Source organism: Ranitomeya variabilis, chromosome 1 (assembly GCF_051348905.1).
Source record: "Ranitomeya variabilis isolate aRanVar5 chromosome 1, aRanVar5.hap1, whole genome shotgun sequence".
Lineage (NCBI taxonomy): Eukaryota > Metazoa > Chordata > Amphibia > Anura > Dendrobatidae > Ranitomeya > Ranitomeya variabilis.
In genome coordinates this window covers 171,607,411-171,634,180 of record NC_135232.1, presented here as the reverse complement: position 1 = coordinate 171,634,180, position 26,770 = coordinate 171,607,411, and the positions used below count along the sequence as shown (strand labels likewise).

Below are 26,770 nucleotides of genomic sequence, written 5' to 3'. Positions count from 1 at the left end.
TTCAAGATGAAAACCACTTTGGGAAATCTGTATACATTTATCAAGACTCACATTAGTGATGGCAGCGACTATATTTTGGAAATGGAGTTGAATGTCAGACTTAATGACGCCCAGCTGCTGCTAAGCAAAATGGAAGTCCTTAATAATCTTTATTTTTATATAGCGCTAACATATTCCGCAGTGCTTTATAGTTTGCACACATTATCATCACTGTCCCTGATGGGGCTCACAATCTACATCCGCGCAGTGAAGAAGAATGTCCAGGCGTATTGACGATATAGATGATGGTTTATTCTCATCGCGTTTCAAAGTCACTAGGACTTCTTCCTCAGGAAAGGTTTTAAAAACAAAACTCCTAGATTGAATATGGAGCCTCAGTCTCAAAATGGTGATTTCGGCACTCCTGTGGATGGTGCCCAAGTAGGATCCGATCTCATTCTAAGGCTACTTTCACACTAGCGTCGTTTGCAATACGTCGCAATGCGTCGTTCAGGAGAAAGAAAGCATCCTGCAAAGTTGTCTGCAGGATGCGTTTTTTCCCCATAGACTTACATTACCGACGCATTGCGACGTATCGCCACACGCATGAACGTCGTGACGGATGCGTCGTGTTTTGGCAGACCGTCGGCACAAAAAACCGTTACATGTAACTTTTTTTGCGCGTCGTGTCCGCCCCCGGCCGAAACTCCACCCCCTCCTCCCCGGACCTTACAATGGGGCAGCGGAAGTGTCGTAAGACTGCTTCCGCTGCCCACGTCGGGCATTTATTTCACAGCATGCGTCGGTACGTCGGCCCGACGCACTGCGACGGGCCCGTACCGACGCTAGTGTGAAAGCAGCCTTAGTCGTCTGGAAAAGCAGCACCTCTCCAGACAGTGTGAAGCGGCAAGGATGAAGGGCAGCTATGTGGGCCAGAAGAGGACAGGAAATTTGGGAAGCTGGCGACAGGAAGTATTTTATTACACTTACGAGAAGCATCACATACAAAATTAGGAAGGACTGTGGAGGAAAAAGTAACCCAAAACATTTTTTAATTGCAATAGTTTGGACATCTTAGCACTGCCATTGTCCTGTTGCACCTAATTTTTGGAAAAGCAGCTTAACTACTTGTCTAGTCTGAGGTAGTCAGAAATTCATCACATCTATGGCTCAAATTCCTGCTCTGTCTCTCTACTATATCTTACACTGCAGTTTATTTTTATTCACAATTTGCTTACAAGTGGGCAAAAAAGCTCTGACAGGAATCCCAATAGTGGCCAGTTTTTAATTTAATTCCTTCTGCTCCCAAGTATTGTTTTTGTTTTTTTGTTTTGTTTTTTTTAAATCCGCCATATGGTTCCTGAAATATGGGCTTTCATTTCATGCCCATTTGCCACGTTTACCAGGGGCGGCATGACTCACAGGAATTTCTGGAGATGTGTCTTTAGGCTGTGCTACATTATTAAAAGGCCCCTGTCTCTGACACTGTATGGTGGATTTGACCCTTCACCCCAAAGTCTGTTTCACGTTCCTGACCAGGGCAAATTTTACAATTCCGACCAGAGTCACTTTATGAGGTAATAACTCTGGAACATGTCAACGGATCCAGCTGTGTTTTCATGGCACATTGTATTTTATGTTAGTGGTAAACTTATATTGATTTTTATTGCTTTTATTTGTGAAAACATGGTGATTTTGTAAAAAATTTAAAAACCTTTAATTTTTGTACCCTTACACCATAACGTTATATCACACAAAATAGTTAATAAATAACATTTCCCACATGTCTACAGCATTATTTTTTAAACATAATTTTTTCTTGCTAGGACGTTAGAAGGGTTAAAAGTTGATCAGCAATTTCTCATTTTTTCCAACAAAATTTACCAAACCAATTTTTTAAGGGGCCACATCAAATTTGAAGTGATTTTGAGGGGCCCATATGATAGAAAATACCCAAAAATGACACCATTCTAAAAAAAAAAAAAACTGCACCCCTCAAGGTCCTGAGAAGATTAACAACTCTTCAGGTGCTTCACAGAATTGAAGCAATAAATTAAAATTTTACTTTTTCTCTGCAAAAATGTTGCTTTAGCTCAAAAGTTTGCATTTTCACAACGGTGACAGGAAAAAAATGAACGCCAAAATATGTTGAGCAATTTCTCCTGAGTACACCAATACCATCCACCATGTTCTTCTGTTATCGGCACCATCACAGTCTGTCTCCAGCAGTTTGTGACCTCCTGAATTGCTCCAGTGTTTGCTGGGCGGATCGGAAGTCACAACTCAATATATATGTGTATGAGAGCCAGAACGAGGCCAGATCGGGGCTCTCATAGACTTACACTGAGAGCTTGTGATGGGTACCTTTAACTTCCAATCAGTCAGAAGCTGCGGTCACAAGATGGCGGCATGGGACCGGAGTAGCGCCAAGAAGAGCAGAAGACGGCGGGATTGCGAGTATAATATTAGGTGCACCACTCCAGTGCAGAAATAATAAAATACACTGGAGTAGTGCTTTAAGGTAAGGAGAAAATGGCAATAACGTAAAAATAATAAATCCCTAGAAAGAAAATAATTGTCATAGATTTGCCACACGTACTGAGGCATAATAGTCAAAACAAAGTTTCAACCCAAAAGGGGGCTTCCAACAATTAACACTGATAGAATATTAACTTACAACACCAAAAATGCCCGAATTGTAAGGTGCGGTTGTAACCCCTGGGGAGGGCCCTGTACCTAAAGATGGAGCTGGCTGAACCTTCTTCTTGGTAGAGACTTGGTCAAACATTCAGTGTCAATTAAGCAAGGGAAAGAGAGCTCACCAGCTAAGTTGGTCCACTACCACATATGTAAAGTCTGCTTGGCCATGCAGGCAAATCAGTTGAGAAAAGGGAAAAAAAGCTGCATAATTCCCTTTAAAATTTTATTTATAATGTCCATTAATACTGTACATGGACATAGCAGGAACCAAGTAATGCATTGACATGTTTCGATCTTAGTCATAACATGACTGACCGTGTAAGTAGCAACTTGTCAGCGCATTACTTGCTCCCTGCTACATCCATGTTTTTATGGAATTATCAATAAAATTAAAGGGGGAATCAGGGACTTTCCAAAAAACAAGAGAAAAAATTTTTATCTAAGCACTAGTATTTTTATATAGCGCTAACATATTCCGCAGCGCTTTACAGTTTGCACACATTATCGTCACTGTCCCTGATGGGGCTCACAATCTAGATTCCCTATCCGTATGTCTTTGGAATGTGGGAGGAAACCGGAGAACCCAGAGGAAACCCACGCAAACACGGAGAGAACATACAAAGTCCTTGCAGATGTTGTCCTGGGTGGGATTTGAACCCAGGACCCCAGCGCTGCAAGGCTGTGGTGCTAACCACTGAGCCACTGTGCTGCCTATAAGGCTACTGTCACACTAGCGTTAACTGCATTACGTCTCAAAACGTCTTTTTTCAGAAAAAACGCATCCAGCAAAAGTTTTTGCTGGATGCGTTTTTTTCCCATAGACTTGTATTGGCGACGTATGGCGACGGATTGGCATACGTCGTGTACGTTTTACGACGTATGCGTCGAAATTTGGCGACACGTCGTCTCAAAAAAACGTTGATTGTAACGTTTTTTGTCTCCGCCTAAAAAACGTGTCGCGACGCATCCTGCGGCATACGTCGTTGGCTGCAATGGAAGCCTATGAGCGACGGATGCGTCGGGACACGTCGTACGACGCAATACAGCGCTGCAATACGTTTTTTTTACACTGAGCATGCTCAGAAGCAGAATTTTGTTGCCAATTGGCCAGACACCCCCAAATCTATATAAACCTGGCCTGGGCCTTCAACCCCACATATGCCAGCAAGACCCAGAGAGGAGAAGAGACTGCCAGCAAGACCCCAGCCAGCCACAAGACCCCAGCCAGCCACAAGACCCCAGCCAGCCTGCCACAAGAGTCCAGCCAGCCTGCCACAAGAAGCCAGCCTGTCACAAGACTGCAGCCAGCCTGCCGGCTCAAGACTCCAGCCATCCTGCCACAAGACTCCAGGCAGCCTGCCACAAGACTCCAGCCACCATAGAGCCAGTGTGAGTATTGAAATTTTTGTGTGCATCTGTGTGCCTGTGCATTTCTGTGTGTATGAGGTACTACTGACTACAGCAAGAGCTTAAAACCTGAAGAGAACCTGAGGCCTGCCATCGTCCTGCACCAGCCAGTGCCATGCTAGAGTCCAGATCCACCATGATGCCAGCCACTGTGAAGACCTGCTGCTTCAGCCAAAGGATTGTCAGCCTTTTGTATGTGTGTGTGTGTGTGTGTATGCGTCTTCTGATTGGGTTCACCTTTCTGCCTTTGTTGTACATATGTGTATTTGCATAAAGCTATGTGCGTGCATGTGTATGTGTGTATTTTTGGACGGTTGTGTGCTTTTGTATCATGTGCCTGCACCTTATTATGCCTTTGCCAATCTTATGCCTGTTCATGTGGGAGGGTATGTGTCCATGTTCAGGATTGCATCAGGATTTGGTCAGGATTTTCCATCAGTATTTGTACGCCAAAACCAGGAGTGGGTGATAAAAGCTAAAGTGTGCCTGTTTTCCTATTATACTTTCCCTCTAATTGTTACACTCCTGGTTTTGGCGTACAAATACTGATGGAAAATCCTGACCAAATCCTGATGCGATCCGGAATGTGGACACATACCATGCATGTTTGTGTGCGTCTTGTTGATTGCATGTGCATTTGTCCATGCTTTAATTAGTTAATTGCCTTTTTCTGATGTATTGACTGTATAGTGGTCTGTGCAGCATGTGGTTTAAATGTGTTTTTTTTTTTTTTTTTTTAAATCTGATGTATTTTTTTTTAAAAAGTCTAGCGGTCTGCAGCTTGTGGTGTGAATGTGTGAGTGTGGTTTTTTTTTTCTATTTAAAAGTGTTGGTTTTATTTTACTGTTAAAACCATTTGCAGTTGATGTACTTGTATTTAAAATAAAGAGCATGTCAGCTCCTAATTGTGATTTTAAAAAAAAGAGTGAAAAAAAAAAAAAAAAAAAATTTTTGTTAAAAAAATGTCCGTAGTATCATTTCATAAAGGTAAATTTAAAACTGGTGTATGTACCAATGGTTATACTTGCAATACACAGTTGGTTGAGGGCACTTTTTTTTTAATAAAGGTTACACTTAAAGGTTTTTTTGGGGAGGTGATTTTTGAAAATAAAATGTGGTAAATATATGTTTACATGGTGGGTTCACATTTAAATATATTTTTTTGGGAACATGGAAATGAATGGTATACCGTGCACCTGTTTTGGGGTTTTGGTGTTCACATTTAATGAACTTTTCTCACATCATTTTAGCAGGGTGTTTATTAAAACATTACCTAGTTTAGGGGGTGGTCTAACTAGAAATCCATTATACTTATTATAGATACACCAGGGACCAGGACCACAGCCGCCGCCTGTCAGCCCAGGACCACAGCCGCCGCCTGTCAGCCCAGGACCAGCCCACCAGGACCACAGCCACCAACTGTTAAAAGTAAGTTTTGAAGACCCCAAATCTGCTGCTTCAATGTGTAGAGCAGATTGCAAGTGTCTTTAAACTTACAGAAAAACCAGGACCGCAGCCGCCGCCTGTCAGCCCAGGACCACAGCCGCCGCCTGTCAGCCCAGGACCACAGCCGCCGCCTGTCAGCACAGGACCAGCCCACCAGGACCACAGCCACCAACTGTTAAAAGTAAGTTTTGAAGACCCCAAATCTGCTGCTTCAATGTGTAGAGCAGATTGCAAGTGTCTTTAAACTTACAGAAAAACCAGGACCACAGCCGCCGCCTGTCAGCCCAGGACCACAGCCGCCGCCTGTCAGCCCAGGACCAGCCCACCAGGACCACAGCCACCAACTGTTAAAAGTAAGTTTTGAAGACCCCAAATCTGCTGCTTCAATGTGTAGAGCAGATTGCAAGTGTCTTTAAACTTACAGAAAAACCAGGACCGCAGCCGCCGCCTGTCAGCCCAGGACCACAGCCGCTGCCTGTCAGCCCAGGACCACAGCCACCGGCCTTACTTCAACAACAATGTCCTCTTCTGACAGCCCTCCTCCACAGCAACAGCGTGTATCGGTAAGTTAACACAAATTTTTTTATTTTTTTTTTTTATTTACTTTTTTTTTTATCACTACATGCATAAATTATGTTTCAACAGGAAGCTGAATCAGATGAGGAGCTGTCAGAAGGGGGCGAGATGGGTGGAGAGATGCAAGTGGAGGAGGAACCAAGTGTAAGTAGTGGTGAAACAGTTGCTTCGCACATCACACTGCACCATACACAAAACAGATTACTAAACACAGAAAATATATGCCTACCTAACTGAGAATTTGTTTCCTTTATTTCAGGCTGCTGCTGCTGCTCCTGCCGCTGAAGGTTCTCCCAGACACTCCCAGAGTCGGCGGACTCGTCGCCGCGGTCGGCCATCAGTGAGTTTTTTTTTTTTGTTGGGAGGGGGATTCTATTGGTACTTTAGTGTTTCAGTGTACTAATTTGTTTGTTTTTCTTCTTCCTTTTTTTGGCACAGGCTTCACAGCGTGCTCCCGCAGTAGATGACGATGAAGATGATGACATCGACATAGATGATCTCATTGAGGAGGTTCGCGAGCGGGAGCCGCTGTGGAACATGGCTGACCGCAGGCATGCCGATACCGGTGTCACCCGTCGGCTCTGGGACGAAGTGTGTCGCAACCTGTTTCCAAGGCGGGAGAGCCTTCATCCTCAGCAGCTGAGCAAACTAGGTAAGTATTCACTTTCCAGTGATGTTTTGAGCTGACTGTAATGTATTGCATTTACCAATTTTTTTTTTTTTCTTTTGATTCTTGTCTTCACAGTTGGAAAGGTTAGGAAGCGGTGGCAGTCACTGAGGGATCGCTTTAAGAGGGAATTCAACGATGAGATGAAGGCCCCGAGTGGCTCTGCAGGAAGGAAGAGGAGCAGATATAAATATGGCCAGGCCCTCTCCTTCCTGAGGCGAACCATGCTGAGCAGAGTGTAAGTATTCTACAGCCCACTAATAACCATGTTAACCTGTCTACTTAGTTTGCTTTCAGTCAGGGCTTTTTCATTCCAATGTATTAATTTCTTTTGTTTTTTCTTTCACAGCACCTTCTCCAGCCACCGGGCGCCTGCATCTTCCTCTGCGCCCTCTGGAGCGATCCCTCCTGAGTCCGCCACTGAGGGCCACGTCGGTAGGCCCCACACCACTGTCCCCTCCTCTGACCCCTCTGTCCCCTCCTCTGACCCCTCTGTCCCCTCCACTTCATCCGCCCCAAGCAGTGGAGCATTATTGCAGGCTTCATTGCTCGCATCTGATGCTGAACAGTTAGCGTTCCCTTTACCCCACCCCTCTGATCCTGCCACCTCGACACCACCATTAGGTTCGTGGCGGCAGCGACAGAAGGGTCAGGAAAGGAGCTATGCTCCTGAGTTCTTACACCTGAATGCATCCTTCCAAGGCTCTTTCAAAATTTTGGGAGAGCAAGTGACTGCTGGTTTCAACATGATGCAGTCACGCATCAGTGAAACAAGCCAGGAAACCAGCAGTCGCTTGGATAGGCTGCATTCAGCTGTAAGTCCAGATCCGGCCAATATTTTTTTCCAATCCATGCTCAGGAGCATGGAGAAGCTTTCTTTTGAGCAACAGATGCGGGCAATGAATACCTGCCATAATGCTCTACTGCAGGCCGTTAATGAATCTACCCACACACCTCCCCACACCTCCACTCCAATTCCACCCCAGGCCCCATTTCCACACCATACCCCCCCATTACCAAACCCAGCCCCAATACCCACACCAGCACCATTACCAAACCCAGCCCCAATCCCCACACCAGCACCATTACCAAACCCAGCCACAAACCCCACGCCAGCCCCATTACCCAACCCAGTCCCACTACCCTACCCAGTCACAATACCCAACCCAGTCCCCACAACCATCCCGGCCCCCAGACCAAATTACTTCCCCAATGTTTTCTTTACCCAGCTTTTCTCTTCCCCCTACCCCAACACCACCCCCCTCTGGTCAGCCTCTTGGTTTTACCCCCCCTTCCACTGCACCCCAAACAATTAGGGTTTCGCCACCTATCGACGTGGTCCAACCTTCCTGCCCCTCCTCCTCTCATATCTCCACCCAACACTTTCAAGACTTGTAAATATGTTTTTTAAATGTTTATGTCAATAATTTAAAAAATTTTGCAAAGTTTTCCAAAAAAAAAAAAAAAAGGAAAATAAAAAATATCTATTTTTTTGGCAAAAAAAAAAAAAAAAAAAAAAAAGAGTTAAAATAAAATTCTGATTATAATTCTACTCTTTGTGTGTGTGTGGATTTCTTAAGGTAATATAATAAAAAAAGGTTTAATAAAAACAAACACCAGACATGTTAAAGGTATAACATAATGGTTTTACTAGCAAGAAAACCACGCTTTTTGGCTTTTTTTTTTTTTTTTTTTGGGCAGAAACACATTTTTTACATAAACAAAACACATGGGAAACAGGTAACACATGGGAAACAGGTTACACAATCATGTCTTGCCACGGGATCCGCCCGACAGGTGAGACAAAATAATCGGCAAACTGGTCCCTCATCCTTGTAACTGAACTTGTAGAGCGAACCGAGCTGCTGCGGTAGTCCCACAAGGTTGTCTCCAACTCTTCATCATCCAAGGAAACGGGCTCCTTTGAAAGGACAAAGTTGTGGAGCACCACACAGGCTTTAACTACCTCGTCTATAGTTGTTGTTTTCAGCTTGATAGCCGTCAGCAGAACCCGCCACTTCGCCGTCAATATACCGAAAGAACACTCCACTACTCTTCGTGCTCTAGTAAGCCGGTAATTAAAGACCCGCTTGGTATGGTTTAAGTTCCGGCTACTGTACGGTTTCAGTAGGTGCGGCGACAGTTGAAAGGCTTCATCACCTACAAAAACATATTCCAGGGCTGGGTCATTTGTTCCTGGCAGTGGTCTGGCTGGCGGGAAATCGTAGCTCTCTCCATAAAGGCAACGACCCATCGGAGAGTTTTTAAGAACTTGCGAATCGTTGGACCGTCCATACGCTCCTATGTCCACGGCAAGGAACCTGCAGTTGGCATCTGCAATAGCCATAAGGACGATGGAGAAATACTTCTTATAATTATAATACTCCGATCCTGTTCCTGCCGGTTTCGCAATCCTTATATGTTTCCCGTCAACTGCACCCACACAATTAGGGAAATTGCAAATTTGCTGAAACTCTTCAGCACTTCGCAACCAGATTTCCATGGATGGTTGGGGGATATACTCTGGTTGCAAAGTGGTCCAAACAGCCCGACATGTGTCCTTCACTATTCCAGAGATAGTTGAAATGCCCAGCCTGAACTGATAATTGAGCGAAGTCATAGATTCATACCCGTAGCTAGGAAACTTAAAAAAAATAAATAAAAAAAAAAATAAAAAATGTTAGAAAAAATTGCACAGACCAACAAGTTTTAATATGGCACTGTTAATTTTTTTTTAAGGACGGGACACCCAATAAAACCAGCATGAAACCAGTGTAAAAAAACCCGCCAAGAAAACCCAAATTACATGCTGCAGAAAATAGTGCGCAGTATGCCAGTGCAGTATTGTCTGCAGCATGTAATATAACATTCAAAATGACCAATGAAAGAAAAAAAAGCAGTTGCATGTCATCAAACCCAAAAAACTAAAAAAAAAAAAACTGCAGAAAATGCAACGCAATATTTCAGCGCAGTATTTTCTGCAGTCTGTTATCTAACATTCAATATCAGCAATGACATTTAAATAAAGCAGTGGAATGTCCGCCAAGAAAACCAAAATTACATGCTGCAGAAAATAGTGCGCAGTATTTCAGCGCATTATTGTCTGCAGCATGTAATATAACATTCAAAATGACCAATGACAGAAAAAAAAAGAGGCTTACCGCAGGGTCACCATCAGCCGCTCCGCCGGTGTGATGGCAAGCCTCATCCTTGTGTCCTGTCTTCGGATGACATCCTCCATTTTTGCAAGCAAAAAATCAAAATGTTCAATCCTCATCCGCACGTAGTTGTGGAATTTGTGTGGATTGTGCCGCAACTCCAGGTACAGAGTGGACTGGACACCCCGGGTCATCCGTAGTTCATTAATCGGATGAATCCACAGTCGTCTCCGTCTCCGTTGCTGCAGAAGCATCCTACGCCTTTCCGCTGCCGCCTCCTTCTCCCGCACTATGATATCCAGGCGATTTGTCTCAAAGATAACGTCGGTAACCAAACTAGCAATCCTCCCAAGAACACCTTCCATCGCTGCCACAAAACTAAAACCCACAAAGATGGGCTGTAAAAACAGTAACTATATAGTTTTCCATATTTTCCAGTAGCCAATCAAATTTGGGAGCCTCCCATTTTAAAAACGTATCCGTCGGAAAAACGGATACAACGGATGGTAAAACGTATGCAACGTATGCAACGCATCCAGTATTTTCGACGGAAACGTTTAGCGGATTTGCGACGGATCCGTTGAAATGCTGGATGCGTGGCATACGTTTGTCACCGTTTTTCACTTTTTTGACGCATCCGTTTTTTTGGCAAAAAAACGGATTTGCGACGTAATGCAGTTAACGCTAGTGTGAAAGTAGCCTAACTGCCTTATAGTGCTTAGATACATTTTTTTTTGTAAAGTCCCGGATATACACTTTACGAAGTTTCAAAGGTAATTATTCAGCTTTTCCTCAATTCATTGTCAATCTCTTTTGCCGTCACTGGCAGATGCTGAGACAGCCAAGTAAGCGCTCTCGGCTGTTTCCACACCTCCCAGAATGGGTAACTTTTGGGGAACAAATGAAACATTTATTTCGTATGCTAGGAATCTAAAGCGGTCACACATTACAAAGTATTAAGAAAAAAAACTATCATCTTTAAGATCCCACTTAAATAGTAGATGTATCATACAAACAATTACATAAACTGATGCTAAAAAATACTGAAACTCACACAAAGCAACAAACCAATACTTATGTCGCAGTCTTATTGTGGTTTCTTCATGGACTTTTGCAAAAATCTCTGCAAAAAAGCCATCTGAAAGCATCTTACATAAAGGGTAGATGTGAGATTCGTTTCACATTTAGTTTTCTTTTAAGAAAACCGTTACGGTATCTTCTCTATTAGACATGTTCCCTTTCTTCATTGTGTTATGGACACGGCCTCTTTTCCTGTAAAGTTATTACACGAGTGGATACATTGCTTCATTTCAGGATCTAAACTAAAACAAATTATAGGTTGAATCTACAAGGGATCAAAAATCTAAAATAAAAATCCTGAGGCAGCTATATGTTCTGTGCGCATTTACTAGGCTTCTCCGAACTGGTCCCAGCGGCAAGGTAAGATGTAGGATCCAGCATAACAGGTTTCTGCCGCCATCTACTGTTCACATCATGGAAGCCGACCGATATTTCCATCTATTCACCCGGATAGGTAGCGAAGCTGTTCTCGGTCTCAAATTATTGCAAATCACAAATCACTGTTTCCGCTGTGCAAACATGCTGCAAAAGACGATGTTCCCGATGCTGCATTCGCGGAGGTAAGAGGGCAGATAACTGATACTTCGCGACAGCTGCAGACCCTAATGATAGAATCATTTTCTACGACTTACTGACCGGTGATGGCTTGGCACTCTGACCCCAAAGAATATTAGAAAGAAAGGGCAACAGTACAAGGGACTACTTGGTCCTACGTTCCTACACTACACCAATACCAATGTCTCTGGGTCAAGAAGGTCTCTATAAAGAGAAACCCTGGCCTCTTACCACAGCTCATTCGTCTTGGGGTTCAGTAGGGGTTCCAGATTTTGGACCTAGGTAAACGTTAAAAAAAACATTTAAAAGAAATCTGTAAGCAGGGTTTTGATATGTAACCTGACAGCAGCAAGAGGTAGGGGCAGAGATCCTGATTCCAGCAATGTGTCACTTACATTTACTGGGTGCAGCAGTTATGATAGAATCCCAGTTTTCTCTGCAGATCTAGCAGAGCTGAGCTGTGTATAACCCCGTCCACACCACTGCTTTCTGTGTACAATATACAGTGACAGAGAGCTGCTAATCAGTGGTAGGCGTGTGGGTGGACTAGGAGGCATGAGGCCAGTTGTCCTGTAGTGATAATATCCTACTGATAAAACACTGATTGTATTGAAATAACAAAACATGGCCCAGTAAGTGACACATCCATGCACTCAGGGACTATGCTGCTATATTATGGTGCTCTCAGATTAAATAGCAAAAACCTTCTGACAGATTCCCTTTAATATAAACTGAATACTTCCTCAAATTGCAGCTGCTAATCTGATTCTAATTATGATCATTTTCCTTTCAGCTAACTGGGCGTAGAGCATTTGCTTTTTCTACTTTGACGCTGCCAATCAAACCACAGCCATGCCACCCTTCCATAGCAGGAATGAAGTTCCAATTAGAAGACCACAAATTAGCATTATTTGCTGACGACATACTCATGTATGTCACTTCCCCCATCACTAGCCTACCTAATATTTTATCAGAATTAAACAACTATGGAGCCCTGAGTAATTTTAAAATTAATACGCATAAATCTGAAATGCTAAATATTTCGTTACCGCCCCCCTTAGTTTCACAGTTATGCTCCTCGTTCCCATTTAGATGGCGATCAGACTCCCTTGCCTATTTAGGTATACACTTAACCGCTAAGTCCTCACTTTTATACGATGCTAACCATAAAATTGCACTACACGCGGAGCTTGACCTGGAGAAGTGGAACAAACTGCACTTATCTTGGCTTGGAAGAATTAATGCAATCAAAATGGATCTTTTACCACGCCTCCTTTATTTCTTCCAGACCATCCCTCTGTATCTTCCAGCCTCCTTCTCCAGGCTCAAATCAGCGATAATAAGATTTGTGTGGTCCGGTAAACGTCCGCGGCTGGCATATCACCTCCTGTGCAGGAATAAACAGTCCGGAGGACTGGGCCTCCCGGATTTCTTGCTCTATAGCTATGCCTCTCTTGGAACTTGCGTTCTCGATCTGTTCCATCATAAGTCAAGTAAGAGATGGGTAGGCCTTGAGATGACGCTCTCAGGACATAGCTCGGCGACGCACTTCTGGAGAGAGGGCATTGGGGGAATCCGAGGAGATGACCAGCCCTTCATTACTAGACACCTAACTCAGTTCGTTAAGCATGGCATAAAAAAATTACATTTTTCCTCTATACCAGGCCCCCTGACACCAATTTTTTAAAATCCAGACTTTCCAGCAGGTCAAGACAGGATCATGTTCCTTCACAAACATAGAGACAGTTGTCCGGTGGTCCATGACTACGTAGACCAAACCTCAATTAAGACCTTGGGGGCTGTCTTTGCTGATGGAGAGCCGCCACAGGGCTCATGGTTCTTCTATGAGCAAATCAAAAGCTATCTCACTGTGTTATCTAGGCGGGCTGACATCTTCAGACAGTTAACTTCTTTTGAGTCCATGTGCCTGGGTGGGGGCCCCTTGTCCCACACAATATCATTGCTGTATAGAATGCTCCAGGCCTGTCAACCAACTTCACTTGACCCTCCCACATTCTTCTTGAAATGGGACAATGAATTAAGCACGCAACTGACTCCGGAGGAACGCCTCAAGAGTCTGCTATTTACCTTCAGATCTTCACTTTGCTCAGATTACCAAGAAAGAAGCTATAAGCTCCTGGCCAGATGGTACAGATGTCCGTCTAGTATTCACCTTATGTTTCCCACCACCCCCGACACTTGCTGGAGGTGCTAGAACGACAGAGGTACCTACCCTCACATCTGGTGGTCCTGCCCGCCTATTCACGACTTCTGGGTGGGCATCTTTGCACTTTATAACAAATTATCTCTCCATAGAGTCCAACCCACCATGGAACTGGCCCTGTTGTCTGTATGTGACCTTTCAATCGCCAAATTCAAGAAAGGTTTATTACGACATTTCCTAACAGCCGCACGTAACGTGATCCCTCGTTTCTGGAAACAGTCAATATCCCCCTCACGTGCTGATTTTGTGGTTGAACTAAACCGCATTTACAGGATGGAGCAATTGGTTGGCCAGGATACTAGAACTGCAGACAAAGTGTTTAATACCTGGTCTCTCTGGATTGCTTTTAGAGAATCTGAGGAACTGAACACTTGGCTACACTGATTGATCCTATTGGTCCCCTTGCGACCCATAATCATAACTCCCCTAGACAGTAAATAATACATTAACAACCATACCTTAACATAAAAGTATAATAGTCTCGATTTAGTTGGGAATGAAGACCAGATTCTTCCTACCCTACCTCACCCACCCCCCCTCCCTTTTTTTTTTTTTTCTCTTCTCTTTCTTCTCTCTCTCTTCTTCTTCTTATCTCTCTTCTCTTATTCTCTTCCTTTTCTCTCCACCTATATTTTCTACTTTCTCTTCGCTTGGCCTGGCCTCATCCAGATTCCATAACGGACATTGAGTGCTCGGACGAGCCTAGGCACTCTTGCTTTCATCCAGCGGCTTGGCCCCACCTGGAGCTAGTCGTTGGCTGAATAGTGAGAGCCTGTGATGTATACATCATAAGCAATCTTTTCAAACTATTAGACCTCTGACAGAGGTAATTTGCTCACGAAGTTACAACCTTAATGATTTGTTGATCAATGTTTGAGTATTGAAATCTTTAGTATACAGCTATCCATTTTTGTATCAATCTCACAATCCTGTATGAGCCTATAACTGCATTTAAACATCTGATTACAACTGTGTTATTTACGTGCAATTCAATAAACTTGATTTACACAAAAAAAACCACAGCCATGCCCACACAGAGTTTCTGTGGTACAAGGAAAAATCAGCATTATTAGCGGGGGGCAATAACTTCACAATGGATGGGTGCAGAGGAAAAAGAGAACCTGTTTCAGAATTACTGGAGCAGCAGCAATTAAAGGAAGTGCACAGGTTACATAAAAACATCCAGTGAAAGCTTCTCTTTAACAGGTACTGGATATTTTCAGGTTTGCAATAGGCCAAAACTTGGGGAGGAAAAATGGAGACTTAGGCCCGAATCATTAAGAATTGCATTTTGTTCACTAGTCTTCATGAACAGTGCACCGGAGATGGAATTCATTAGGAGCTATGCGCCCAGATGTCACTACGGCCCCATTCATTATTGCCTTTGCACCTGTGTTGGGTCTTCCTTTGGGGCTTATTTGTTTGCTTGTTTGTTTTTTTAAAGTCGCAAAATTTTTCAGAACTCTACTCAAGTCACAATTTTTGCAACTTTTGGTGCCAAATGTCACAAAAAAAAGTTCAAGTTAGGAAGAAAACCCATTTTTTGACCAAATTCATGAACAGCGAGTGCCATTTTGATTAATTTGGCATCAAAAACAGCAACTAATACCACAAGACAAAAAAGATAGAAAAAAAAAATACAGATGATGAATTAGGGCCTATATATTTTACAGTAGGGTAAAGATACTCCTCCAGACATTTTAGAGCATTTTTAACCAATGAGGAGTACGTTGGCGTGGTTTGGGATGTGGCTCTGCATGCGTTGTTCCGACGCTCAGTACACAGGCTTGCCGCGTTCTGGGATGTGCTGATCCTTCAAGAAGAAAAGAAAGATCGGCCATTGCAAAGAAAAAAGGGAGCACACCACACCGGTAATAGATATCTCTCAGTGTACACACATGGGGGAGACCTTTCAGCCACCCGGAGTGGCGCTGCACTAATCTCGTCTCTTCCTATAGTCTACGGACGGATCTTTATAAACGGCTTTCTCTAAGTATATCAGAATTTAAAAAAAGCACCTGGCTGCAATTCATACAGGCATTTTCCTGTGATAATCGAGCTCTCAGTACATGCTTGATACCTGCAGCTTCACGTAGAAAATCCCCACAATTCTAGGGCTTTTTGACAAGTATCGTTTTGGATGCATTTTTTATGCATTTTTTGTTAAAAAAAAAAAAAAAATGCAGCATTTCAGAAATCTCATTTATTTTGCTGTTACTGTAAAACAAATTAGATATATTCTCATTCATATTGTACTTTTAACTTTTAGTACGTTTTTAAAAAAAGCATCGGGTCAATTCTTTCAGCAGTTTTTCCCCATTAATCTAAATATTGCTGAAATGAATAGTACATGATACAGAATAGCTTTACAAGAATTAGCTTGTATGCTTCATGTTTCTTTGCCGTGCAGATGGGGAGATAAAGATTATCTGTACAATGTATATTTAACGAACTTTGTGGCAGCATTTGTCTGCTTAGTTATAAAAGTTACAAGTGATGCTGACAATTGTGACAACTGTGCCTTTTATTACTGCTCCGGCTTAGAGCAGACGCAGGACTAGAATCCCGGCCATCATGACTAATAGAAATGTGGAAGCGGCACTGCCAATTCAATGAAAAGAAAGCAGAACAGTGTTGAATATTTGAAGTCTTTTTCTGGAGGTGGGTCTAATTATCCCTCAATTTAAAATAAGTTGTCCGGGACTAACACTGATGAGCTATCCACGGAACAGGATGTGAATGTGAGACTTGTGGGGGCCGACATCCGGCACCCCCAATGATCAGCAGACATCTACCCTGGCAGCGGGCGGATGCAAACAGTGTATGGAGCTGATCAATGTGGATCCATATAGCGCATAGTGGCCGCTGCCAGGCCCTGCATTTAGTCTCCCACGCCAGCGTCGGTGGTCAGTCCCTAGCCTATCCTGAGAAAGCGACATCAATATCAAAGTCCTGGACAATCTTTTTAGCTGCTAGATTATTCCTACACAAATGCTGTTGCGTAAAGTCGCACTTTTACTACTCCCACCGGGGAGGATACCGGACTTTCCAGGGCATCATGGTGGCATATCACATTCTGCAGCATTGTGTAGCAACTAATGGAGTCCAAATACAATACAATCCTTGTAAAAAAATAAATAAATAAATCACTGGACTGGAAACGACTACCTGTACAACAGCTTTATCATTATATGCTTATTTTGCTGGCACCCATTATAATGCAAATTCTATTACAGGGACTGTAACACACAAAAAGTACTCATAATTACAGATAGATTTATACTCCCCTACCAACAGCCTCGTGGATCCAGTGTAGGCTGCTCCGGAGGTCTGCGCCGGCTCCGGTAGTGATGGCTGCTCCAAGAGACATCTGACAACGTGCTCCTCCGGAGCGGCCAGCGCTGGATTCACAGGGCTGTTGGGAGGCAAGTACGGTTCTGTATTTTATTTTACATAGCATTCATACCTTCAAAATAAAATTCTGTATCGGACAACCCCTTTAACTATTCTATTAGAAAAGCAATAAACCCAATATATCACAGACACCATCATGCCGACTGCCAGCAGAGGTAAGCTAATCATCCTTCACATGGCTAACGCTGCTTGAAGGCCCCGGCGCACACCGTACAATGAGTGAGAATACATAACCATCTAGGTCAGTCCTACATGAATATTTCATGTCCGTCTTCTATTATTCCATGAATATTTCAGCCCTGCCGTCTCAAGTAAAATGATATGACAACCGGGGATCAATATCCGGCTTCTGAATGGCATTTACACAACATAATTACCTTCAAAAGTAACTGACACATTCTCAGACAGAGCTGAATTAACTTACTTTAGAGTAAAACTCCCCTCTGCAGTCCGTTAGGACACATGCACATATGATTTGTAATGTAGGAATATTAGATTAGGTCTTAAAGAGAGATTATGGCTTCTGGAAATAGAGGTTATTTGTATATTGAATAATATAGCATTTTCCTATATTCTGCATGGATTACTTTGTATCCAAGAGCTCTGCATGCTGTCATCCAATCAGACAATTGGCATCTTCACTTCCATGCGATAAACATTAGTCCTGTATAAGTATACACTACTAGTAATGACCTGCAGAATAGACCGGTCATCCAAACTAAAGTGAATACTTAAAAGAAAAAAAAGTTCAACAAGAATTGCGATTTTCTCCAGCCTCCACACAAGAAGTGTGAAAAAGCAAATCCTAGCATGAATAAATAAAGCAAGAAAAAAAAAAAAAAGTAGTGGTTTGAAAAATGAGGTGCAGAGAAAAAAAAACCTTCTGAATGTCAAAACTGGTTGATGTTCCAATTATACCAATATTTACCATTCAAACTTGCTCAGGTTGACCTACGTTTGGGTGGATTGGTGACACGTCTAAATAGGATATGGCTAAAAAGGGGACTGGCTTAAAAATGGAAAAATTGTTAAAAAAAAAAATAAAAAAATCAGCGTTCTGTTTGACAATGACTAATCAATCATCTCCTAAATAATTCAGCTTTTTGGCTGCAATGACCACAAGGCTGATGAACAATGGCTTCCATAGTTTCCAATGTGAATTCTCACTAATAACTATATGTTTTTATGCGGTTTCTTGTTTTTAAAGACAGACAATATTAGGCAGCACGGTGGAATTTAGATTGCGAGTCCCATTGGGGACAGTGCCGAAAAAGTCTGGAAAGCTCTGTGAAATTAATAGCGCTACATAAAAGACTAAAAAATAAAATTAAAGAGGACCTATCATGATATACAGATTAAAATTAAAAAAAAAAAATCAGTAAAAAGGGTCAGAGGGGCAGGTTAAAACAGTTTTGTTTTGTTTTTTCATTTCTCAACAACATTGCGGCATTTTTTTTCCCCTGTAGAATATTGACCAATCATAAGAAAGCAGTCTTATACATGGGAAAATAAAGCAAACACAGCCCAAAAAGGCAAGAACAGTACTTTTCAGTGTGATCTGTAATACTGACGTATCTAACCTTATCACACAGATCTCCTCACTCCTGGTGCTTACTGTCATTAAAGTGCAGGAGAGGGGGAGAGCGGTACTGTAATGCCATGACAGCACCAGGAGAAGAGAGCAGTGATGAAGATGAGCCCCAAGCTAAGTTTGTCACATGCAAGACCCTATATGGATAAGCTCTGGATACATCATTTGACTGGGGGCATCATTCTCCTATACCTGGAATATCTCCAGAGCGTTGCACGTAATAACATTATGGCACAGTTCTCCTCCTCCTCCCTGGCACTGTAATGTCTAGCTATAGCCTTTAACAATTGTGATCTGACCACACTGCCCTATGTGACGTCTAGGCAAGTAAACACAATCAGGATGATGGACAGAAGTTTGATCATGAAGGGGTTATGCTAAGAACACTCTCCTGTAGGTTTGTCTTTTCTGAGTGTTGCATGGTCAATGATTATATACAATGGCTACCCATGAAGCCACCCAAAAAAAGCCAATTGGTTTCGACGAGACACTATCTTAGGACAAATGTCTTTTCACACTAATTATCAGCATTGGTTACAATGTAGTGACATTTGTGTCATGTTATTAATGAGCTACCAATGTCTGATGACACCATCTTTACATTTGGGGTAGATTTTGAGTCTGGTGATTTCATGTAGTAACTACAGTTCTCATCCCTGGCTGTAGACATCTCCTCCATAACTCCTTTACGCTGGTTGGTAAACCTGATAGTTTCCAGCTTCTCATTACCTTGTGATGATAAATGTAACGCACTACACACCTGTATAAGATCTAGAATTCCAAGCTCGCTCTCCGAGGAGTCCACACAGAAGACGAAGTACAACGTTGCATAGTGTCGATATATGAGCTTATTGTCAGATCCGCCTATTAACCTGCAAACACATTTCACATTAGTCAATAACGGAACGTCGGCTTAACATGACATAATAATAACTATGAAGATGATAGATCACCACGACTTCTATTGTTGTTCCAGGATTCTTATTACTAATTATTATTGTTATTCAAGGCCAAAAAACTGTCACATGTAATAGTAACCATTCAATTTTGGAAGTTGGACACAATGAGAAAATATTTCTAGCTTCCAGATCAGCATTTTCCAATGTGGGGGCTGCATAAACCTGCAGTACGGATGGGCCATAACAATAATGTCATAGGGATGAGGCCGCAGCGGGCACATCAACTCTGCGGCCAACACTATCTGCACATATGTGGAGCAAGAGGAGCTCTGTCTTGTGTATTATCTCCATACTGATAAAGATCACCAGTATCAAAAGTTGGGATGCAAGAGGTCACCGTAGAGAAAGCCTCCTCTTCCTCCGATAAGAGGCAGCGCTGTCTAGAGCTACTTAGATTACCATGCGAGTCTCCGGATGTGACCTGACTGATCTGACGTGACCTGCAGTTCTCTGCACTCACCTTCTGTCAACCCCAAGAGGAGGTGTGCTACCTAACTATCAGCTAGCAGAACGGGGTGATGGCAGGATGGAGTGATGGCAGGATGGAGTGAAAGGACAGTCCCATCACTGGTAAGGACAGGGAGTATCTGATTTGAATTTGATGGGGTTTCTAAAATCTTAAATTAAAAATAAAAATAGTAGTAGTTAGGGCTTAAATTCTTTGTCTCTCCATTGTTTTCAACCTGGTGATCTCCACCAGGACTGGAAGTGATGACGTCAAATCCATTAGTCACCTGTAGTCAATTACTGTCCTCTGTGGTCAGATGGTTGATGGGCAGCACAAAATAACTTCTGGTCCTGTGGATGCTCAACAGCTCAGCAGAGAATCAGGGTCTTCTCCTACCTGTGTACGATTTCTGGCCCCTCTGCCTGCTTCTAGACTGTGAATAAGGTCAAGTTCACACGTTCAGTATTTGGTCAGTATTTTACATCAGTATTTATAAGCCAAAACCAGGAGTGGGTGATAAATGCAGAAGTAACGACAGGTTTCTATTATTCTTTTCCCCCGATTGATCCTCTCCTGGTTTTGGTTTACAAATACTGATACAAAATACTGACCAAATACTGAACGTATGAATGTGGCCTTACCTGCCTCCTCCATATGAAATCTCAGCAGTGACTTGACATTCACAGACCAGAGGCAGGTGGAGGGAGCATCACAGACAGGGAGGAGAAGGCCCAGTGTACAATCCGGTCCCTGTGCACCGAAATCTAATTAACAGGAAACTTCAAATGGTGATTTAAGAAGAACAAAATTGTGCTGACAATTGGTTAAAATCTGTTTAAACCAAGGACAGATTTCCCATTATAGAGATAGGGGAAGATAGTTGCTGCTTTTAAAATTCTATGGAGAAAGGAGTGTGGGAAGGACACAGACATTCTGCTGTAAGTTCTCCTGAAAGGACAGTTAAGGTTCTCCATAGAACTTTAGAAGCACCAACTGTCTGCCAACTCACTAATGGGAAATTCTGTACTCAAATACAAATTTGACCCATGAACTGAGAATTTTGAGAATGACTGATCAGAAGGAAAAGAAGCAGATTTCTCGGTTAAGATATACTACAAAGTTTCTCATTTTCATGTGTGGTATTAATTTATGGGGAAAAAAAATCAAATAAACAATGGTTACTTTTCAGGCTTCAGTGACAGCTCTGGGAGGGAAAAGGTTAACTGCAGATGAGAAAAAAAAGTCCGAGAGAGTTACAGGCCAAGACACAGCAGATTTTCTGGAGATGTGAGTTGTGTGCGCCACGCGATAAAGTGTTCAATACCGCCACTGTGGAGGAAATGCCTGGTGGTCCGCTCACTGGAAGACGGACCCACATTGCTAATGAAGCAAAACCTTGAAAAAAATTAGGCTGTCAAATACTAGTAATCCATAGAAAATAAGACTGGATCAGCTGTCTATTGGAAAGATACAATGAACAGGCCTAAAAAAAAAAAATATAATAATGAAGACTACATCTTGTCTAACAACTCAAGAACTGGAATTTATGGGGGATTCCTTGTGTATTTTATAAGGCATAGTTATGTAGATCTTACCCCTGACAATTATTTATATACTTACAATCCTCCTTCTAAGAAGTTGCAGACATTCTCGTCTCTTTTGGACACTAAGTGGAATGTTTCTCGGATTATCTGCTGTTGTATATCTTCACTCTGGAAATAAAAAAGAAAAATGAATATAAATGAACTGTGCTGCCTGAAAACTGGGTCAGAGGAAGAAAGCAGCAGAGCGAACATGGTAGCCAGTCACGCAATCATGGCGGTGACAAATGGAGAGTTCTGTTACCAGCAAAAACAATAAGACTATGTTCACATGCAGGGTGTTTTTTGTGCAAATTAAAAGCTGCTTTTTAGGCCGGGTGCCCACGGTCCGGAAGTAGCAGGACATGTTCGCCGAGTCCAAAGCGCTGTCGTCTATTGAACCATGAGAATTTACCGTATCCAATACATTGTATGGGTGAAATTTCTCTTGCGGAAATTATTGTCTTGGCAAGACACATTGACCTGCTGCGGTCTGGAGAAACGCGCCACATGTCCGTCTCCACAAGTGATCCGCAGGCTTCTGTGCATGCACAGTGAACATAGGATTTCTTGAAATCCCATCCACTATGTTCTCATAAATACACAGCCTCAAACTCCCAGAAATTCTGGATCGTGTGCACATGCCCCCCTTACAGTACCAGTAAGCACCCTTATTTACATGTACTATTAATATTTATCAATTCACTTATTGCAGGGTATATGCTCATTTTGGCTTTTTTCTAGCGTTTTGTCTGTGAAATGGCCACAGTGTGAACATGCTCTTACACATTGCCCATATACCAACATATGTTCTGCCTCATTTCTTTGGTTTTGCGGTAATTTCTTCTACTTTGTACAAACTGGGGCCCCTGCCCTGCTCTGGCCTTACACATACTGATGTCAGCTGACACACGCTATGGTGTTAATACTAGAGATAGGACCTTCCCGGCTAGGTACACCTTGTCGCGGTTGGGATGGCTTTTAGATCAAAGTAGTGTACACCATGTTATTTACAAGCACTATTACTAAATGCTCATTTTGTTTTTTGCTTGGGTTTTGTCTGTGAAATGGCCACAGTGTGAACGTGCTCTTAAAGGGAACCTGTCACCCCGGTTTTTTTCAATATGAGCTAAAAATAGCGTTCAATAGGGCCTGAGCTGTGCTTTACAATAGTGCCTTTATTATCCCGATTCCCCACCTTTGCTGCCAAAATACCTTAATAAACTCGCCGTTTTCGGCTGTCAGTCACCCCGATCCGGTCCGATGGGCGTTGCTAAATCGCTGTTTCTCCCCACCTCCGGCTTTTCACTAAGAAACTTCCCAGCGTTGGCGTTGTATTTCGCACCTGCGCATTAAAGTGTTATGTCGCGCCTGCGCATTATGGGGGCATTATGCTGTGGGCATAGCATACAGCACATCATTGCGCATGCACGGGTTTTCACTGTAACCTGCGTGCCCCGAAAAAGTTTACCGGCGTCCAGGACACAATTTGCATATCCAGACTTCCGGGGCACAGAGGCTACAATGAAAGGCTAGAGCCTAATGCACTGCGCAACCCCAAAAAATGTGCGCGATCTGTGCTATTCACAGATCGAGTTACGTCTGACACACCGAGGTGTGGGGGGAGACAGCAATTTGGCAACACCCATCGGACCGGACCGGGGTGATTGACAGCCGAAAACGGCGAGTTTACTAAGGTATTTTGGCAGCAAAGGCGGGGAATCAGGGGATAATAAAGGCACTATTGTACAGCACAGCTCTATTAAAGGCCCTATTGGACGCTATTTTTAGCTCATATTGAAAAAACGGGGTGACAGGTTCCCTTTAAGAATTGCATGTATACCAATGTATGCTCCGGCTCATTTCTTTGGTTTTGCCTGATCTGTGAACTGCAGCAATTTCTTTCAGCATTTTTTCACCCATAGAAAGTAATGAAAAAGTTGCAAATCAATGCAAAAAATGCTTTTGAAGCGTTTTTGATTAATAATACTTACCTTACTTATTAACCCCTTCGCGACATGCATTTGTGCCAGCCGCAGTACTAGTACGGCGCACCGATCACTGCGGTCTCACGCTGAGCGCCACGGTGATCGGGTGCGGATGTCAGCGGTATATGACAGCTGACACCCCGCAGCAATGCCCACGATCGGCGCTAGCGCCGATCGCGGGCATTTAACCCCTCTGATGCCGCTGTCAGTAGTGACAGCGGCATAGCGGGGGAACCCGCAGGGACGGGGGCTCCCTGCGCTCTCCCACCGGAGGAACGCGATGAGATCGCGTTGCTCCGGTGATCCGGAAGGAGTCCCCGGATCCAAGATGGCCGCGGGACTCCTTCCGGGTCATGAAATGACCTGGCTAGCCGGCACCTGCTGAGAGCTGCTGAGAGCAGGTGCCGGAAAGCCACCTAAACTTCTCTGTCAGATCGTTGATCTTACAGAGTGCTATGCACACTGTCAGATCAACGATCTGATCTAATACAGTGATGTCCCACCCTGGGACAATAGTAAAAAGTAAAAAAAAAAAAATATATATATAGAATGTATAAAAAAAATAATTAAAAAAAAATCCCCAAATAAAGGAAAAAAAAACATTTCCCAGTAAATCCATTTATTTATGTAAATCAAAAAAAAAACAATAAAAGTACACATATTTGGTATCGCCGCGTCCGTACCGACCCGCTCTATAAAACTATCCCACTAGTTAACCCCTTCAGTGAACACCGCAAAAAAAAAAAAAAACAAGGCAAAAAACAACGCTTTATTATCATACAGGCGAACAAAAAGTGGAATAACACGCGATCAAAAAGACGGATATAAATAACCATGGTACCGCTGAAAACGTCATCTTGTCCCGCAAAAAAAAAGCTGCCATACAGCATCATCAGCAGAAAAATTAAAAAGTTATAGCTCTCAGAATAAAGCGATGCAAAAACAATTATTTTTTTATATAAAATAGTTTTTATTGTGTAAAAGCACCAAAACATAAAAAAATTATATATATGAGGTATCGCTGTAATCGTACTGACCTGAAGAATAAAGCTGGTTTATCAATTTTACCACACGTGGAACGCTATGAACGCCCCCTCTAAAAGAATTTCAGGAATTGCTGGTTTTTGTTCATTCCACCTCCCAAAAATCGGAATAAAAAGCAATCAAAAAATGTCATGTGCCCAAAAATGGTACCAATAAAAACGTCAACTCGTCCCGCAAAAAACAAGATCTCACATGACTCTGTGGGCAAAAATATGGATAAATTATAGCTCTCAAAATGTGGTGATGCAAAAACTATTTTTTCCAATAAAAAGCATCTTTTAGTGTGTGATGGCTGCCAATCATAAAAATCCGCAAAAAAAAAACGCTATAAATGTAAATCAAACCCCCCTTCATCACCCCCTTAGTTAGGGAAAAATAATAAAATTAAAAAAATTTATTTATTTCCATTTTCCCATTAGGGTTAGGGTTTCAGTTAGAATTGGGGGGTTTCCACTGTTTAGGCACATCAGGGGCTCTCCAAACGCGACATGGCGTCCGATCTCAATTCCAGCCAATTCTGCTTTCAACAAGTAAAACAGTGCTCCTTCCCTTCCGAGCTCTGCCGTGCGCCCAAACAGTGGTTCCCCCCCATATACGGGGTATCAGCGTACTCAGCACAAATTGGACTACAACTTTTGTGGTCCAATTTCTCCTGTTACCCTTGGGAAAAAAAAATGTGGGGGCTAAAATATCATTTTCGTGGAAAAAAAAATAATTTTTTATTTTCACGGCTCTGCGTTATAAACTGTAGTGAAACACTTGTTGGTTCAAAGTTCTCAACACATCTAGATAAGTTTCTTGGGGGGTCTAGTTTCCAATATGGGGTCACTTGTTGGGGGTTTCTACTGTTTAGGTACATCAGGGACTCTGCAAATGCAACATGACGCCTGCAGACCAATCCATCTAAGTCTGCATTTCAAACGGCACTCCTTCCCTTCCGAGCTCTGCCGTGCGCCCAAACAGTGGTTTCCCCCCATGTATGGGGTATCAGCGTACTCAGGACAAATTGGACAATAACTATTGTGGTCCAATTTCTCCTGTTACCCTTGGGAAAAAAAAAATTGCGGGCTAAAACATCATTTTGTGGAAAGAAAAAATTATTTTTTAATTTTCACGGCGCTACATTCTAAACTTTAGTGAAACAATTGGGGGTTAAAAGTGCTCACCACACATCTAGATAAGTTCCTTAGGGGGTCTTCTTTCCAAAATGGGGTCACTTGTGGGGGGTTTCTACTGTTTAGGCAGGTCAGGGGCTCTCCAAACGCGACATGGGTTCCGATCTCAATTCCAGCCAATTTTGCATTGAAAAGTCAAACGGCGCTCCTTCCCTTCCGAGCTCTGCCATGCGCTCAAACAGTGGTTTATCCCCATATATGAAGTATCAGCGTACTCAGGACAAATTGCACAACAACTTTTGGGGTCCAATTTATCCTGTTACCCTTGGGAAAAAAAAAAATTGGGGGCGAAAAGATCATTTTTTGTGAAAATTAATATGAAATTTTTTTTACGGCTCTACATTATAAACTTCTATGAAGCACTTGGAGTTTCAAAGTGCTCACCACACATCTAGATAAGTTCCTTAGGGGGTCTACTTTCCAAAATGGTGTCACTTGTGGGGGTTTCCACTGTTTAGGCACGTCAGGGGCTCTCCAATCGCGACATGGGTTCCGATCTCAATTCCAGCAAATCTTGCATTGAAAAGTCAAATGGCGCTCCTTCCCTTCCGAGCTCTGCCATGTGCCCAAACATTGGTTTACCCCAACATGTGGGGTATCGGCGTACTCAGGACAAATTGTACAACGACTTTTGTGGTCCAATTTCTCCTGTTACCCTTGGTAAGATAAAACAAAATGGATCTGAAGTTAAAATTTTGTGAAAAAAAAGTTAAATGTTCAATTTTGTTTAAACATTCCAAAAATTCCTGTGAAGCACCTGAAGGGTTAATAAAATTTTT

At 42.7% G+C, this 26,770-nt stretch overlaps 1 protein-coding gene across 2 annotated transcripts in view; it reads right to left on the bottom strand.

The window, feature by feature from the left end:
- Positions 1–26,770, bottom strand: part of AP3S1 (adaptor related protein complex 3 subunit sigma 1) — a 96,592-nt gene that overhangs the window by 58,705 nt on the left and 11,117 nt on the right. For both annotated transcript variants that reach the window (XM_077290650.1, XM_077290660.1), the window contains exons 2-3: positions 21,825–21,916; positions 19,558–19,669 (exon numbers count right to left, since the gene is read on the bottom strand). In XM_077290650.1, the coding sequence (XP_077146765.1) occupies positions 19,558–19,669; positions 21,825–21,916 (204 nt within the window). The remainder of the gene's footprint in view (positions 1–19,557; positions 19,670–21,824; positions 21,917–26,770) is intronic.